Source organism: Ursus americanus, chromosome 11, assembly GCF_024610735.1.
Source record: "Ursus americanus isolate L20-20 chromosome 11, mUrsAme1.1.p, whole genome shotgun sequence".
NCBI lineage: Eukaryota > Metazoa > Chordata > Mammalia > Carnivora > Ursidae > Ursus > Ursus americanus.
The window spans coordinates 15,935,957-15,954,194 of NC_142137.1; the positions used below are offsets into that span (position 1 = coordinate 15,935,957).

Here is an 18,238-nt window from a genome sequence, read left to right on the forward strand (position 1 = left end):
TTCTCTGTGAATACTCCATTGACCCATTGGTCATGTAGTAGTGTTTTATTTAACCTCCACGTATTTGTGTTTTCCATTTTTTTCTTGTTATTGGTTTCTAGTTTCATACCATTGTGGTCAGAAAAGATGCATGATATTATTGAGTCTTGCATTGTGGCTTAGCCTATGATCTGTTCTGGAGAATGGCCCATGTGCACTTGAAAAGACTCTCTAATTTGGTTTTTGGATGGAATCTTCTGTATATGTCTAACTGGTCTAACATGTCATTTGAAAGACACTGTTGGAGCAACTGGGTGGCTCAGTCAGTTGAACATCCAACTCTTGATTTCAGCTCAGGGCATGGTCTTGGGGTTGTGAGATCAAGCCCCGCATTGGGTTCCATGCTCAGCTGGGAGTCTGCTTGAGATTCTTTCCCTCTACCCCTGCACTCTATCTCTAAAATAAATGAATAAATCTAAAGACACTGTTGATTCCCTCTAGTGTATATTTCATTTCAGTTATTTTATTCCCAACTCTTTTTGTCTGTTGGCAGTTCTTCCACTCTCCTCTGTAGTCTGGTGAGCTTCTTTATGACCATTATTTTTAATTCTTTATCAGGTAGATTGGTTATCCCCATTGTATCTAGTTCATTTCCTGAGGTTTTGTCTTAATTCTTTTATTTGGAGCATATCCCTTTGTCTCCTCACATTGCCTGACTTTGTGTTTATTCCTATGAATTAGGCAGAACAGCTACTTCTAACATTGAAGGAATGGTCTTGTGTAAGGTCATCTGTGTAGACTGTGTGTGTCCAGTGACTGGGTGGTTGGAGTTGTGACTGGCATGAGTTTGGTGGTCCTGGGGCACTCCATGCTGGGGCTTCCTTAATGGGATGGCTATAGCTGTAGTGGGCATGGGCCAGGTATTCCTGTGACTCCATGAAAGAGTGCCCTGGCAGGATAACTAAAGCCAAAGTTGGTACAGACTGAAGTGTGCTGGAGTTCCTTGCTTGGAGAGCACCACCTAACCTAGTGGGTTAGGTGGAAGCAAAGAGGGGTGCAGGCTGGGATGTCCTGTGCAGTCTGAGTAGGGGCTGCCCTAGTGGGGTAGCTGGAGCCATGGTGTAACATGATCTGGGGCATCCTGTGGTGATCCATACAGTGGGTGCCCTGACAGGAGAGCTGTATCTGAACTGGGTACATGCTTGGGTATCCTTGAATGTTTAGTTCATGGGATGCTGTGGCAGGGCAACTAAAGCCAGGGCTGGTGTGGATTAGGTTGTTTCAGCACATTTGGTGCAGGGTTTGCCCTTGTCAGGTGGCTACAGCTGAGGCAGGGTACAGACCAGGGGTTCCTGGGATGTTCTGTGCAGGTAAGTCCTGAAACTCTTGTGCTGGGGATGTCATATGTAGCAAAAATTAGGAGAATAAAAAGTGTGTGCCTGGGGAGGAGTTAAGATGGCGGAGGAGTAGGAGACACGTTTTTCAGCCGGTCCCCCTGAGTCGAGCTGGATAGGTACCAGACCAGCCGAAACAACCACGGAACCAGCCTGAGACGCAGGAAGATGCATCTGGATCTCTACAAATGAACATCTGCAGCGCTGAGTACTGAGGTACGAAGCGGGGAGCCATGAAACCGTGCACAGATATCGGAAGATAAACAGAAGGGGGAGGGAGCCGCCGCGTTTGGGCGCCGGGAAACGGTAGCCACCTGCACGGGGGAGCGGGTGGGCTCGCAGACGGCATCTGCGAAACAGCAGACTGAGACCGTGAGCGGGTGCGCACGCCACCAGGCATCTCGGGGAACACCGGAATCCCGGTGCGCTCACTGGATCCAGACTGAGACCGGGAGCTTCCAGAGCGCGCGTGGCGGCTGGCGGCTGGCGGCTGGCGGCGTTAGAAACACAAAGGACAGAGACGCGCCGGCCCTGGAAGTGAGGGCAGGGACGCCGGGTGTGGGGCGCACATCCCGGGACGCTGCAGGGTTGAGCAGCACCAACAGTAACGGAGTTAAAGTGGCCAGAACATCAGTGGAGAATGGACTGCAATCCCTCTGTTCTGTGACAGAGGCTGAAATTCGGCCGCTGCTGCTCTGACTCTCAGAAGAGGCACAGCAAACCGCCAGGGAAAGTCGCCAGAGAACAAAAGCCTGGAAATACCGGCTCACGGGGTGCCCATCCCCATCCCCCCTCTCAGGGGACATGGAGACTCTACCCAAACAGGCTTGCCTGAGTATCGGCGCAGCAGGCCCCTCCCCCAGAACACAGAAGGCAGGCTGAAAAATCAAGAAGCCCACAACCCGGGCGCCTGGGTGGCACAGTCACTGAGCGCCTGTCTTCGGCTTAGGGCGTGATCCCGGCGTTCCAGAAAGGAGTCCCTCATCGGGCTCCGCCGCTGGAAGCCTGCTTCTTCCTCTCCCACTCCCCTGCTTCTGTTCCCTCTCTCGCTGGTTGGCTGCCACATAAATAAATAAAATCTTTAAAGAAGAAGCCCACATCCCTAAGATCCCTATAAAACAAGGGGCACGGCCTGGGACCCAGTCAATAATTTGGGCTCTGGACAACCCCGCAACCTCTCCTCATCAGAATGACAAGAAGGAGAAGCTCCCCGCCCCCCAGCAAAGAAAAGACAGTGAGTCTGTGGCCTCTGCCACAGAAATAATGGATATGGATGTAACCAAAGTATCAGAAATGGAATTCAGAGTAATGATGGTCAAAATGATGAGTAGAATTGAAAAAACTATTAACGAAAAGGTTACTGAGAATATAGAATCCCTAAGGACAGAAATGAGAGCGAATCTGACAGAAATTAAAAATTCTATGAGCCAAATGCAGGCAAAACTAGAGGCTCTGACGGCCAGGGTCACCGAAGCAGAGGAAGGTATTAGTGAACTGGAGGATGGGTTAATAGAGGAAAAAATGAAAATAGAAGCTGGTCTTAAAAAAATCCACGCCCACGAATGTAGGTTACGGGAGATTACTGACTCAATGAAACGATCCAATGTCAGAATCATCGGCATACCTGAGGGGGTGTAGAAAAATGGAGGTCTAGAAGAGATATTTGAACAAATTGTAGCTGAAAACTTCCCTAATCTAGCGAGGGAAACAAACATTCGTGTCCAAGAGGCAGAGAGGACCCCTCCCAAGCTCAACCACGACAAACCTACGCCATGTCACGTCATAGTGCAATTCGCAAATATTAGATCCAAGGATACAGTATTGAAAACGGTCAGGGCAAAGAAATTTCTCACGTACCAAGGCAAAGGCATCAGAATTACGTCAGACCTGTCTACACAGACCTGGAATGAGAGAAAGGGTGGGGGGGGGCATTTTTAAAGCTCTTTCAGAGAAAAACATGCAGCCAAGGATCCTTTATCCAGCAAGGCTGTCATTCAGAATTGATGGAGAAATAAAGACATTCCAGAATCGCCAGTCATTAACCAATTTCATAACCACGAAACCAGCCCTACAAGAGATATTAAGGGGGGTTCTATAAAGGTAAAAAGGCCCCAAGAGTGATACAGAACAGAAAATCACAATCTATAGAAACAAAGACTTTACTGGCAACATGGCATCTTTAAAATTCGATCTCTCAGTTCTTAGTGTCAATGTAAATGGTTTAAACGCTCCCATAATGGCACAGGGTTGTAGATTGGATAAAAAGAAATGACCCATCCATTTGCTGTCTACAAGAGACTCATTTCGAGCCCAAAGATGCATTCAGACTGAGAGTAAGGGGATGGAGTACCATCTTTCACGCAAATGGACCTCAAAAGAAAGCTGGGGTAGCAATTCTCATATCAGATAGATTGGATTTTAAATTAGAGACTATAGTTAGAGACGCAGAAGGGCACTATATTATTCTTAAGGGAAGTATTCAAAATGAAAGTGGCTATAACAATTATAAATATATATGCCCCCAACAGGGGAGCAGCAAGATACACAAGCCAACTCTTAACCAGAATAAAGAGACATATAGATAAAAATACATTAATAGTAGGGGACCTCAACACTCCACTATCAGAAATAGACAGAACACCCTGTCAAAGACTAAGCAAAGAATCAAAGGCTTTGAATGCCATACTCGACGAGTTGGACCTCATAGATGTGTATAGAACACTACACCCCAGAACCAAAGAATACTCATTCTCTTCTAATGCCCATGGAACATTCTCAAGAATAGACCATGTTCTGGGACACAAAACAGGTCTCAACCGATACCAAAAGATTGAAATTATCCCCTGCATATTCTCAGACCACAACGCTCTGAAATTGGAACTCAACCACAAGGAAAAATTTGGAAGAAACTCAAACACTTGGAGACTAAGAACCATCCTGCTCAGGAATGACTCGATAAACCAGGAAATAAAAAATCAACTTAAACAATTTATGGAGACCAACAAGAATGAAAACACAACAGTCCAAAACCTATGGGATACTGCAAAGGCAGTCCTAAGGGGGAAATACATAGCCATCCAAGCCTCACTCAAAAGAATAGAAAAATCTAAAATGCAGTTTCTATATTCTCACCTCAAGAAGCTGGAACAGCAACAGGGGACAGGCCTAATCCACTCACGAGGAAGTTGACCAAGATGAGAGCTGAAATCAATGAATTAGAAACCAGAAGCACAGTAGAGCAAATCAACAGGACTAGAAGCTGGTTCTTTGAATCAATAAAATTGACAGACCACTGGCAAGACTTATCCAAGAGAAAAGAGAAAGGACCCAAATTATTAAAATTATGAATGAAAAAGGAGAGGTCATGACCAACACCAATGAAATTGGTAGGATTATTAGAAACTATTATCAACAGCTATATGCCAAAAAACTAAGCAATCTGGAAGAGATGGAGGCCTTCCTGGAAACCTATAAACTACCAAGATTGAAACTGGAAGAAATTGATTTCTTAAACAGGTCAATTAACTATGAAGAGATTGAGTCAGTGATAAACAACCTTCCAAATAACAAAACTCCAGGCCCGGATGGTTTTCCTGGGGAATTCTACCAAACATTCAAAGAAGAAATAATACCTGTTCTCCTAAAGCTATTTCAAAAAATAGAAACAGAAGGAAAACCACCAAACTCATTCTATGAGGCCAATATTACCTTGATCCCCAAACCAGGCAAAGACCCCATCAAAAAGGAGAATTACAGACCGATTTCCCTAATGAATATGGATGCCAAAATCCTCAACAAAATCCTTGCTAATAGAATCAAACAGTACATTAAAAGGATTATCCATCACGATCAAGTGGGATTCATACCTGGGATGCAAGCGTGGTTCAACATTCGCAAATCGATCGGCGTGATACATCACATCAACAAGGAAAGACTCAGGAACCATATGATCCTCTCAATTGATGCAGAAAAAGCATTTGACAAAATACAGCATCCTTTCCTGATTAAAACCCTTCAGAGTGTAGGAATAGAGGGTACATTTCTCAATCTCATAAAAGCCATCTATGAAAAGCCTACAGCAAATATTATTCTCAATGGGGAAAAGCTGGAAGCCTTTCCCTTAAGATCAGGAACACGACAAGGATGCCCACTCTCGCCACTATTATTCAACATAGTACTAGAAGTCCTTGCAACAGCAATCAGACAACAAAAAGGGATCAAAGGTATCCAAATCGGCAGAGAAGTCACAATGTCTCTCTTCGCAGATGACATGATACTCTATATGGAAAACCCAAAAGAAGCTACTCCCAAACTATTAGAAGTTATAGAGCAATTCGGTAACGTGGCGGGATACAAAATCAATGCTCAGAAATCAGTTGCATTTCTATACACGAATAACGAGATGGAAGAAAGAGAAATTAGGGAATCCATCCCATTTACAATAGCACCAAAAACTATACATTACCTTGGAATTAACCAGAGACGTAAAGGACCTATATTCTAGAAACTATAAATTACTCTTGAAAGACATTGAGGAAGACATAAAAAGATGGAAAAATATTCCATGCTCATGGATCGTAAGAATTAACATAGTTAAAATGTCCATGCTACCCAGAGCAATCTACACTTTCAGTGCTATCCCGATCAAAATACCGAGGACATTTTTCAAAGAACTGGAACAAACAGTCCTTAAATTTGTATGGAAACAGAAAAGGCCCCGAATCTCCAAGGAACTGTTGAAAAGGAAAAACAAAGCTGGGGGCATCACAATGCCGGATTTCGAGCTGTACTACAAAGCTGTGATCACAAAGACAGCATGGTACTGGCACAAAAACAGACACATAGACCAATGGAACAGAACAGAGAGCCCAGAAATGGACCCTCGGCTCTTTGGGCAACTAATATTTGATAAAGCAGGAAAAAACATCCGGTGGGAAAAAGTCTCTTCAATAAATGGTGCTGGGAAAATTGGACAGCTACATGCAAGAGAATGAAACTTGACCACTATCTCACACCATACACAAAAATAAACAAATGGATGAAAGACCTCGATGTGAGACAGGAATCCATCAAAATTCTAGAGGAGAACATAGGCAGCAACCTCTACGACATCGGCCAAAGCAACCTTTTTCATGACACATCCCCAAAGGCAAGAGAAACAAAAGATAAAATGAACTTCTGGGACTTCATCAAGATAAAAAGCTTCTGCAGAGCCAATGAAACAGTCAAAAAAACTAAGAGGCAGCCCACGGAATGGGAGAATATATTTGCAAATGACACTACAGATAAAGGACTGGTATCCAAGATCTACAAAGAACTTCTCAAACTCAATACACGAGAAACAAATAAACAAATCAAAAAATGGGCAGAAGATATGAACAGACACTTTTCCAACGAAGACATACAAATGGCTAACAGACACATGAAAAAATGTTCAAAATCATTAGCCATCAGGGAAATTCAAATCAAAACCACACTGAGATACCACCTTACGCCAGTTAGAATGGCAAAAATAGACAAGGCAAGAAACAACAATTCTTGGAGAGGATGTGGAGAAAGGGGATCCCTCCTACATTGTTGGTGGGAATGCAAGTTGGTACAGCCACTGTGGAAAACAGTGTGGAGGTCCCTTAAAAAATTAAAAATTGAGCTACCCTATGATCCAGCCATTGCACTACTGGGTGTTTACCCCAAAGATACAGACGTAGTGAAGAGAAGGGCCATATGCACCCCAATGTTCATAGCAGCAATGTCCACAATAGCTAAATCGTGGAAGGAGCCGAGATGCCCTTCAACAGATGACTGGATTAAGAAGTTGTGGTCCATATATACAAGGGAATATTACTCAGCTATCAGAAAGAACGAATTCTCAACATTTGCTGCAACATGGACGGCACTGGAGGAGATAATGCTAAGTGAAATAAGTCAAGCAGAGAAAGACAACTATCATATGATTTCTCTCATCTATGGAACATAAGAACTAGGAAGATCAGTAGGGGAAGAAAGGGATAAAGAAAAGGGGGGTAATCAGAAGGGGGAATGAAACATGAGAGACTATGGACTATGAGAAACAAACTGAGGGCCTCATAGGGGAGGGGGCTGGGGGAATGGGATAGACCGATGATGGGTAGTAAGGAGGGCACGTATTGCATGGTGCACTGGGTGTTATACGCAACTAATGAATCATCGAGCTTTACATCGGAAACTGGGGATGTACTGTATGGTGACTAACATAATAAAAAATCATTAATTAAAAAAAAATAGTCTGTTGATCACAGTGAAAAAAAAAAAGTGTGTGCCTGGAGTGTTCCACAGAATTTGTGCTTGTGTCACCTTGACAAGATGGCTGTAGCTGTAGTGAGTGCTGAGCAGGGGTGTCTTGGTGTGTGGCATGCTGGAGGCTGCCTTATTTGGATGGCTTGGTCTGGTGTGAGCTAGAGGCCGGGGGGCTCACTGAGTCAGTAGGTTAGCTAGGATTCCTGTCCATGCTAACAAGGTGGAGAGGGAATTTAAACAGTGGTGTTCACCAGCACCTCCAATGCAGAGAGTTCTTGCTGTTTGGTGGTGGTAGGGCTGGATCCTTTATAGGCTAGTTGCTTTTACTTTGTGGCTTTCTTTCTGTGCCCTAGGGCAGATGAATCTGCTCACAGTACCTTAGTACTATCCCTCCCCATTGCTATTCAGTGTTGGGACTGTGGGTTATCTTCATTAATAGGTCTTCAACTCTCTTGCAGTTATGTGCTCTTTTGTGCAGAAGCTGTTCAGTCAGCTCTCACTTCTCCTTCAGGAGGAATTGCTCTACAAATAGGTTTATATTTGGTATGTCTGTGAAGGAGATGAGTTCATGGTCTTCCTAAGCCGTCATCTTGGACTATTCTCCAATGGGATTTTAAAATTTCTCTTTCTGCTACTACATTATTAGTATATAGAAATGTAACACATTTCTGTATATTAATTTTGTATACTGCAACTTTACTGAATTCATTTATCTGTTCTTTGGTGGAGTCTTGGGTTTTGTATAATTAGAAAATATGTATTTAAGTAATATGATAGTTTATCTTCTTACTAATTTGGGTGCCTCAGCCTTTTCTTTTCTGATTGCTGCAGCTAGGATGTCCAGTGTTACGTTGAAAATTGGCAAGAGTGGATGCATCTTGTCTTGTTCCTGGTCTTAGGGGGAAAGCTTTCAGGTTTTCACTTTTCAATATGATGCTGGTTGTGGGTTTTTCACATTTGGTTTATCATGTTGAGATGTGTTCTCTCTAAACCCAATTTGTTGAGTGATGAACGGACGTTGCATTTTGTCAAATGCTTTTTCTGCATCTCTCAAGGTGATCATGATTTTGTCTTTCCTCTTAATGCAAACTATCACATTGATTTACTTGTGAATACTGAAGTGCTTTTTATTTCTGCAATAAATCCCACTTGATCATGATTTTTTTAATGTATTGGTGAATTCAGTTTATTAATTTATTCAGCATTTTTTTTGCATCTGTGTTCATCAGATACGTTGGCCTGTAGTTTTTTGGTAATGTCTTTGTCTGGTTTTGGTATCAGGCTAATACTGGCCTCACAGAATATATTTGGATATTTTCCTTCCTTTTCTATATTTGTGGAATAGTTTGAGAACAGGCATTAATTCTTGTTTAAATGTTTGTTGAATTCCCTATGAAACCATCTGGTCCTGGGTTTTTGTTGGTAGTTGTTTGATTACAAGTAATGAAATTGAATGGGTAATCGGTCAGTTCATATTTTCTCCCTGATTTAGTTTTAGAAGATTATATGTCTCTAAGAATGTATCAGTTTCTTCCACGTTGTCCAGTTTGTTAGTTCTTGTAATCCTTTGTATATCTGTGGTGTTGGTTGGTATTTCTTTTAATTCTAGATTTATTTGGGTCTTTTCTTGATGTGTCTGGGTGAAGGTTTATCAGTTTTGCTTATCTTTTCATTAATCAGCTCTTGCTTTTATTGCTCTTTTTCTTTTTTTAGTTTTTTTCCACTCTAATCTTTATCCCTTGCTTCCTTCTACTAGCTTTGGGCTTTGTTTTCTAGATCCTTTAGGTTATGTTGAGATTTCTCTTGTTGCTTGAGATTGCTATAAACTTCCTTGTTCGAACTGCTTTGTCTGTGTCCCAAAGATTTTGTACCATAATGTTTTCATTTACATTTTTTTCCATGAATTTATTTTTTCATTGACCCATTTGGTTTAATACCATGTTGTTGAGCATCTGTATTTGTGTTTTGTTTTTGTTTTCCAGTTCTTGTAACTTATTTCTAGGTGCTGCTGTGGTTAGAAAAGATGCTTGATATGATTTCAATCTTCTTAAATTTATTGAGATTTGTTTTGTGTAATATATGATCTATCCTGGAGAATAATGTACATTTGAAAATGTGTATTCCACTGTTTTTGGATGGATATGTCAGGTCTCTCTGGTGTAATGCTGCTTAAAGCCACAGGATCTTTATATTAAAGGAGGATAAAGCTACCTACCTCATCTTGTGTTCTGAAGATTAAATTTTTATAAACATATCTACATATATATGTGGACACCCAAATAAATAAATGTATATAGTAGCACTTTACCTGGATCTTCATACATATTTCTGGTACCATATTGTGAAGGGAAAAAAACCCCCAATGCCTAAGGTATGTATGGTCATGGTGGCATAACTGAATTCAACTGTAGTCCTCATTTTATGTATATACTTACATATTTATGTGCAAATTATATTGAACTATCATCTTTGACATACAGGCTTCTCTTCTTTTGTAGGTAGTGGATGTAAGTAGAGAGGGCAAAGAAGAAGTATTCTATGGGCCAACACTCCCTTTTGCTTCCAATGGAATAGCTGCATGCTTCCTTCCAGCTCCATATTTCACGTGCCCTAACCTTCAGACTCTTCAAGTGCCTCATCACAGAATTGGGACCATCTGAAAGCCAACGCTTTGTTAATGGCTATCATGAACAGAAGGAAAAGGAAAGCTTCACTTTCGGATACTGGGCGTGAAAAGACTCAATGCTTCCTTGTTTTGTTTTATACATCTTATATTCAGATAAACATTAGCAAAAAAATGAACAGTTTTCTAAAATACATTACTGAAAACTCCTGTCACCCATCTCTTTGTGTGTCAATATACAATATATATGACTTTTACTGTGGTGTAGCTTAATGCCAACTTAATGGTCCATAATTGTTCCATGGGTCTTTCTTTAAAGCCTTCTTTGTATACTTTTTCTAAATCAGTGCTGTCTAGGAAAACAGGAATAATGTTAGTAAGGAATTTATTTATTTCACAAGTACTGTCGTCAATGGTCTTTTAAAAAAATATTCAGTAGTTAATCCCCTTACTACTTAAACCTGGGTTTGTAATTTTTCTCTTAAAAATTTTAACATTATCCAGCCCCACTCAGTATAGACTCAGCATTATGACATTATAAAATTTTAAATGCCATATTTTATTCAAGGTAATACGAATAATAATAGAACAGCATCTGGAATATCCATATTTTTCGACTTGGTTAATCTGTGACCCTGGGCAAGGTGCTTACCTTTCAGTACTTGTTTTCCCACTTTTTAGGGAGGATAATTATTGATTTCCGTATCAATTCAGAAGAATTTTGTGAAGATTAGGAAAATGCTCTCAAGTACTTTGCTTAAGAAAAAAGTTACTCAAATTACAAGGTATTTTACTGTCTTCAGAACCTTGTAACTGGGGAGATTATTTTTGAAATAATTACTAAATAGAACTTGAAACACATACTATGGGATAAATGATTCTGAAAAGGAAAAGGGGAGTTTACCAAAGACAAAGATTCCCATGTCTGTACAAATTCTTGCTTCAAATAATAATTTAAACCTCTCCTTTAAACTCATTTAGTGAAAAATGAAAAATGACATTTAAGCTAAAAAAAAAAAATTAGTTGTACTAATTTTGGCACCATAAAGTGCTCTGACATAAATCTGAACCTAGACTTGGTAATTCTAATAGAAGTTTTTCCACTTTGTTAAAGGTTATGTCAATCTTGAGCACTTGTGGGATTCTTTTCCACCACCAATACATATTTTATTACTACAAACTTTTAATAATGCATAAGAATTCTTATTTAGGTGAGGTTTCTGGATTTACTTTGTCTATAGCAATATATATATTATCATATTTGAAAATAAATTCAAGAAGTATGATTTTTTCCCTTTTCCTAACCTTGTTAGGATCTAAGCCACCTTTACTAAAAAGGAAACTTTACTGTTTTTTCCTTTGGCATAGTTTAATTATTCAGCAATCCTTACCTTACAGGAAACTGTCATTTTTTTCATGGAACTACTTTTGGTAATCAGAAGTGAATAAAAACATAAACCCTTTTTAATCCTAAATACAAAATTCACTAACTTTATACATTGTTATACCTAAAAAATTTAATTTCCAAATAATAATCTGGTTATTCAAGGTTAAAGAACAGAAGGAGAGACTAGTGGTAAAGGGGGAAAAAAAAAATAAAAAACCTCCGAGAGATTTAGCCAAAAAATCTTGAGTAATTTTACAACTCTGAAAAGTGCAAATTGATACTGTTCATTGATATCATAGAGTCTCTTTAAAGGGAATAAATCATGTAAACTAAACATTTTAAATGCCTTAACAAGTCAGGAAAATGACTCCAGTATTTGAGACAGCTTTCAACAAGAACCTAAGCAAGAAGTATTTCAGATTTACTAAAATTTCTATTTGACAAATGAATTCACTTCCAGCTGTTTTTACCTTATAAAAACCATTACATTTGTAATCCCAGATCCTATATCCAATGAATGAAAGGGAAATGGTCTAAAAATAAGCTTGCCTGACTGATAATGAAAAGGTAGCCTGAGCTTACTCCTGATATTTTCTATATAGATTTTTCTAACTATTCATTTAAAACAAATTGGCATATAATCAAACCTCTTCTTGGTGAAATTTAAGGTGTTTGTTATTCACTAACATTACAGAATTGAACTCAGAGAATTTTAAAGTTTTGCATAGTTTTTGAAAACATCTTTTATGCTGTAGCCAGAGAATGAAGTACAGAATTCCTCTCCAAGGAAAAATAAAATGCAGAACACTTATGATTAGATCATTTTCCTCAAATTATTAATAGCTAATAAAAATTCTAGAAAACTATGGTTGGTCATATAAACCAAATTCTATTGAAACTATTCAAATATATATTTTCCATTTAAGTGAGCTATCCTATAGTAATCATCCATTTTTACTCTTCAAAATTATAGACCATATTCTATTTATAGTTAATCTAAATTTCCATTAGATCATAAAACTTCCAACACCTTAAACAGCACTTCAAGACTTGACTTTACAAGAGAAGACAGCACCACATAGATATTAGCAGAATGTTCCTTTGTGTAAAAGCCAGCAAAGACATTAATCTCTTAAAACAATGTAAAGTGCAATGAAATTCTTTCGACACTTCATAACAAAATACCTATTAGGTTATGATTAGGATATTTTTCCTGCTTTTTCTCTTCATATTTTCCTCACAGTTTAACCACATGTATATTGTATCTCTTTCAGCTACTGCAATAACTGAAAAAACCTCCATTGTTTTAGCACAGAGTATAAAAACAGGAATAAGATAGAAATTATTCCTCCAGGTAACATGTTCATTTTTTATTTTGGTTTTCAAATAGCCAATCTGTCATAAAAAAGGAGAATAATCACGGATGCAGTGTAAATTATATACATTAAAAAGTTATATATTATAGGCATAATTAACTTATAAATATGAATATATAAGAATGGCCAGAATCTTTCTGAAAGCACAATTCACAAATGCAATAAGTTGGATAACTATTAGCACACCAAAAACTTTATTCAGTTCTAATCATGAGGTACTTATTTTGGTAACCTTAGCAATATAGATTATCACAGAATCAAAATACAAATCTTAGATCTTATTAAATATGTGAAAAAAATATGCTAACTTTGCTAGCTTCGCAAACCAACTGTTGTAAGCAAACAAGGCATAGTATTTATATTGGCACACTATACACTTGACTGACAAGGTAGTATTTTTAACCCTAGAAGGAGTAGGTCCAGGAGATCAGTTTTTGGAAAATGTAAGGTTTACATAAAGTCTATAGGATTTAGGGAAGATAGGTTTCCTAGAGGCTTTTCCCAATTGCAGAACCTTGTCAAATTTTTATATAACAGATAATCTTAACAAAGGGGAAGTAAAAATAAAAACTGTCAAAGATTCTGTTAAAGTACATACAATTCTTTAAGAAGAAAGTAGTTTTAAAAATTTGTGATGAAGCATGGAAGAAGATAATAATGGGTAAAGAACACACGATCTACAGACACGTATTTTTTTTTATATATATATAGATGCCCAGGTAGAAAAAGTGAAATATGCTTAAGAAAAAATATACTAGGAATAGATAAAGATATAAAAGTTTTAAAAGTATGAAACTCTTCTAATGCAAATGAATTCAATACTGAATGATTTTTGTACAGAGATCGTATTCCATGTTTTTTACTCCCCCATGAAAACCTAATTAAATGTTCAATTAAAATTTAAATCATAACCAAATCTGAATGTCTAATAAAGTCCTTCTATCACCCTGTTGTCCTTCAATCATCTCTTTTACATTCCATCTGTATATTTTACAGAAATTATTTGGAATACTCGTATCTAGAATATTTTAACTGTCTTCCTATTTCAGTGTCTTCAGTTTAGGTTTCTAGAGAAGGGGCGGTATTTTATGGGGGCAAACTGAATGAGGCCCCGGGTGAACATGGTATGCCGATGCTCTAAGGTAGTCTAGTCTCCTGCTTGAAGGGTGTGAATATCAGCTTAACTGACACTGGGAAGTAAGTGGACATCCTTGACTAGAAAAGTAACAAGAGGAGAGTAATATTTTAGGAACACTAATGTCAGAACTGTGTGAGGTTAAACTGCAGGAAAGGAGATCAGAGATGAGATAAGAAAGAGATCAACAGCACCGAACAGAAAAGGCAGTTGGGATGCATAGGATCGCAAAAATAGCAAAAGCCCACACTGGTGATCGACTAAAAGTGGGGAACAAGAATCCGAGTTGCTTCTGAAGTTTCAAGACTAAATGACTTAGGAAAATAGTGTCTTCCCTGGGTAGAAAAGAAAGGCAGGAGCTAGTTTAAAATAGGCAGCAAGCACAGCTTGACATGTTGCCTTGAGGTTTCAGGAGGATCCAAGTAGAGGGGTTGAGAAAGAAATTAGCAGTAGAAACAGATTTTAGAGATAAAATTATGACCTAGTGTTATCAATTCACTACTGGAAGAATGTTGAAACAGAGTGAAGGGCCAGATTTTACCACTGGGGATAAGAAAGAACATGAAGATGCTTTCAAAGTACAGTGTGTGGGAAGGAGCTGTATTACTAAGGAAGGGCAGAGAAGATAAAGGAAAATGCAAATGTCAGGCCAAAGAACATGAGAAACAAGAACGTAGTCTCAGATTTCAGCAAAAGAGAATGGCTTACATTACAATGGGAGAAGCAGCAGCCCTAGAGATGACAGGCTATTTAGGGGAATAAGTGATGGGTCAGTGAAGATTTTCAAGGAAATGAGTGAGTCAATTTTTTTTCTTCAATTAAAAAAGCATCTTTAAAATTTTATTTATAAATAAACACGTTTATACACATATACAAGTATTGTTAGGTTTTTTTGTTACTGATTTGTAAAGTACAAACTATTTACTCTTAGCGTCTACAGATATATACCCTAATGCATGATTCAGAAGCAGCTTTTCTCAGCCTTTAAACATTTCATATCCTAAGGAGTGAGAGTCTCAAAGATATCAATCCCACTTGGAAAATAAAAAAATATATATACATATATACACATAAGTAACTCCTTTAAAAGCATCACCTTAAACAGATTAAACTTCATTTGCTGAAACTTGCAAAGCAAGTTTAATAAATCACTATCATAATGAAAAGAAACTCATTGCTATGAAGTCTATTAAGTAACCTTAAAGAGGCTTTTATTCATTCTATTTGTTGATGTAATGATAGTTGACCTGGGGGGGGGAGGGGATAGACTATCTGTATGTCACGAAAACCCTGGGGAGGGGGGAATACACTATCTGTTTAGAATTCACAGATAAAAGTTAGGAGAGGACTAATAACTAGAGTTCACGGACTGTAATATATTTCATTTTGAAAGATACTTTTTGAGCCAGAAAAGGGAGGACCCAGAAGAAGCATGATAAAGTCTAGAGTCCCCAGAAGAAAACAGTTACTTCAAAGTTAGCAAACATGACATGTAAGACACAATCTGAAAAAAAAGATCATTCATCTAGGACATATTAGAGACAGAGGAACAAAACTGAGAGGTGTTCTTTACATTTGTGCATGAATAATTAGTAATCATGTCTGTATGCCTCAAATAGAACACGTCACCAATATATTTTCACATACATTATTAAACTGATTGTTCCCAGAACGCTGTGAAAGAGAATATTATTCCTTTTTCTCCATGGAGAAACTGAGGCTCGGCAAGGTTAAGTAACTTGCTCAAGTTCATAAAGCAGAGCTGGGTTTGAGACCTACGTGGGTTCCCAACACCAGGACTGGAGTTCTTTTACCAAATAATGCTCGCCACAAAAAGGAGTTAAGGACAGGAGCCCAACTGGTAAAATAAAAATGTGGATGAAATAGAGAGTTGAACTACACTGGTTCCCTGTGAACATATAAGATGCTAAATTATAAGAGGCTCTAACTGAAGAGCAAGGAGATAAATCAGCTGACTTCTCAGACCTCCTCTGTTAATTTGTAATCTTAAGATTTTTCAGAGTATTATTTATTATCTTTTCTTAAAAGCTCTTACTTATCCTTCCCCTTGATACATCTTTTCATAAATTTCCCAAAAGAAGGATGACTGGAGAAAAAAAAAATCTGGCAATTGTTGGAACCTAAGCATAACCATTGCTGGTTTAAAATTTAAAACATTCTACATACTATCTGTATATTCATTTAGCCAGACTCAGCCTCATTCCTCACAGAGGTAAGTGGGCCGGGCATTTAACTAGCTTCACACATGGTATAACAAAAGATGACAAACATACATCCCATCTCCTGAACCCCCCCTTTCATAAAAACCACCATAGAAAAGTCAGGTAATTTGAAAACAAACGTATTAAAACATGCCTTGTAAGAAATAAAACAAACACAAATCACTAAGGCAAAAAGTCATATTATAGTGACAAGTCCCTGGATCACCCAGTACAGACCTGCTTCACAGACATACACAGAGACACTCCCAGTTAGAAAAAAATTAACTTAGTTCAACTAACACTCTTCAAAAGAGAATGTAATTTTGCCAACTTCCAAAGATCCTATAATACACTTATTTAACTTTTATTTCCTTATATATGTACTTTATACTTACAGGTATGTGAGGAAAAAAATCCTAGAAAGTATTTTTAACAGAACATTATACAATTGCGGTGCAAAGCAGCTTCAGATAGTTATAATGAATAGAGAGGGCAAAGCACAAAATATATTAGGTATTATCACTCTCCAGTCTCTGCATTTCATCTTGTCCCACTTGTCCTAGGTGAGATAAAAGTTTGCTATAGGCCTCCCTGTTTAAGAAAAAAGGAAAGGTAGATATATTTATTACTTCTCTATAATTTTTCATTTAAGTATTTACAAATTGAGCCTACCTGAATGTCTGTCTACACACACGTGCACCCACTCCCACACTATATGATTAAAGTACTTTGATTCTTTAACAAACTTGGAACATATGAATTCTCAGGAGAGCTGACTCCTCCAAAACAACCTCTTTAGGAACTACAGGTCTATTTCCATGGTGCTGCATTATTTCACAGTCTAGCACAATCTGAAATTAGATTAGAAGACTATATGAAAAAAAGCCCCATTACTATTTTTGACCCAAATCCTTATTATCTAATTGGATCGCTCTTCTTAGTCACTGGATACACGTGATATAGTTGATGCAGTACATCCAGCAACCCTCAAACGGTAGATTTGCTACCATGGATTTTATTACAAAAACAAGACACCTGAGGCTCTAAAGTCCCCTTCCCAACGAGGAGCACTGAATGTGTTTTGAGCAATAGAGGCACTGCTGAAATCCACAGCTTTCTAAGGTGCTCACTTTGAAAAGAACAGTATGTGAATGGTTATGTCAATCATAGTATGGATACATTCATCAACTTGAAGAACGCATCCAAAATTTTTAGGAATGGGAAAATAAGCCATCTCCAGAAAACGAATCTAGATTTGTATAATCATTGCCCAAAGAATGTAATCAAATGATCCAAACATACCTTTGTGCAATATTTCTGCCAAGGCCCCATTTCCGCTCTGAATCCTTCAGAGACTGAGTGAGGGTAGAAAGCAAGTCGATAACAACCCGCTGGTCCAATGCTGCCACTGTTTCTAAAATGCCGTAAATCTGATAATCGTATCTCATACCATAATCCTGGATAAAATGCCTGAAAGTAATCAAGTTACACAGGATTACTTCTGGGGAAGTTCCTTGGGCTGGTATCTATATGATGATCAGCTGTAACCTGAATGCAAGAAAGATCATTTCACATAAGATTACCTTAAAAATCCAGATGCCCTATGAAGACAATTTATAACACTTAAAAATAAAGGGCAGAAATGGCTTATTTCAGTGCGACCAGAATGATGGCATTAGTAGGAAAAGGGAAGAGTTGGGATCCCAGGAGGGAGAACAAGGAGGAAAATCTAGTTCCAGGGACTTTGCTGCTATTCCTTGCATGTCAAAATCTGAGCTAAGGACGTAGAAAAAGCGAGTCCCGTTTCCTAGGTATTTCTTAGTTCTTCATATTTCTAGATAAATCA

General features: G+C 38.4%; 2 protein-coding genes across 9 annotated transcripts in view; one reads left to right on the forward strand and one right to left on the reverse strand.

Annotated features, from left to right (window-relative positions):
- The window catches only part of KLHL32 (kelch like family member 32), a 248,986-nt gene extending 238,452 nt beyond the window's left edge, over positions 1–10,534 (forward strand). For 5 of the 6 annotated variants that reach the window (XM_087865331.1, XM_087865332.1, XM_045807030.2 and 2 more), the window contains one exon: positions 10,148–10,534. In XM_087865331.1, the coding sequence (XP_087721457.1) occupies positions 10,148–10,309 (162 nt within the window). In that variant the 3' untranslated portion in view covers positions 10,310–10,534. The remainder of the gene's footprint in view (positions 1–10,147) is intronic. The other variant, XM_087865330.1, reaches the window with a different exon arrangement.
- A 2,949-nt stretch (positions 10,535–13,483) lies between these two features.
- MMS22L (MMS22 like, DNA repair protein) overlaps positions 13,484–18,238 on the reverse strand; it is a 125,381-nt gene continuing 120,626 nt past the window's right edge. For all 3 annotated transcript variants that reach the window (XM_045807029.2, XM_045807027.2, XM_045807028.2), the window contains 2 exons: positions 17,695–17,862; positions 13,484–16,983 (listed from right to left, as the gene is read on the reverse strand). In XM_045807029.2, the coding sequence (XP_045662985.2) occupies positions 16,902–16,983; positions 17,695–17,862 (250 nt within the window). In that variant the 3' untranslated portion in view covers positions 13,484–16,901. The remainder of the gene's footprint in view (positions 16,984–17,694; positions 17,863–18,238) is intronic.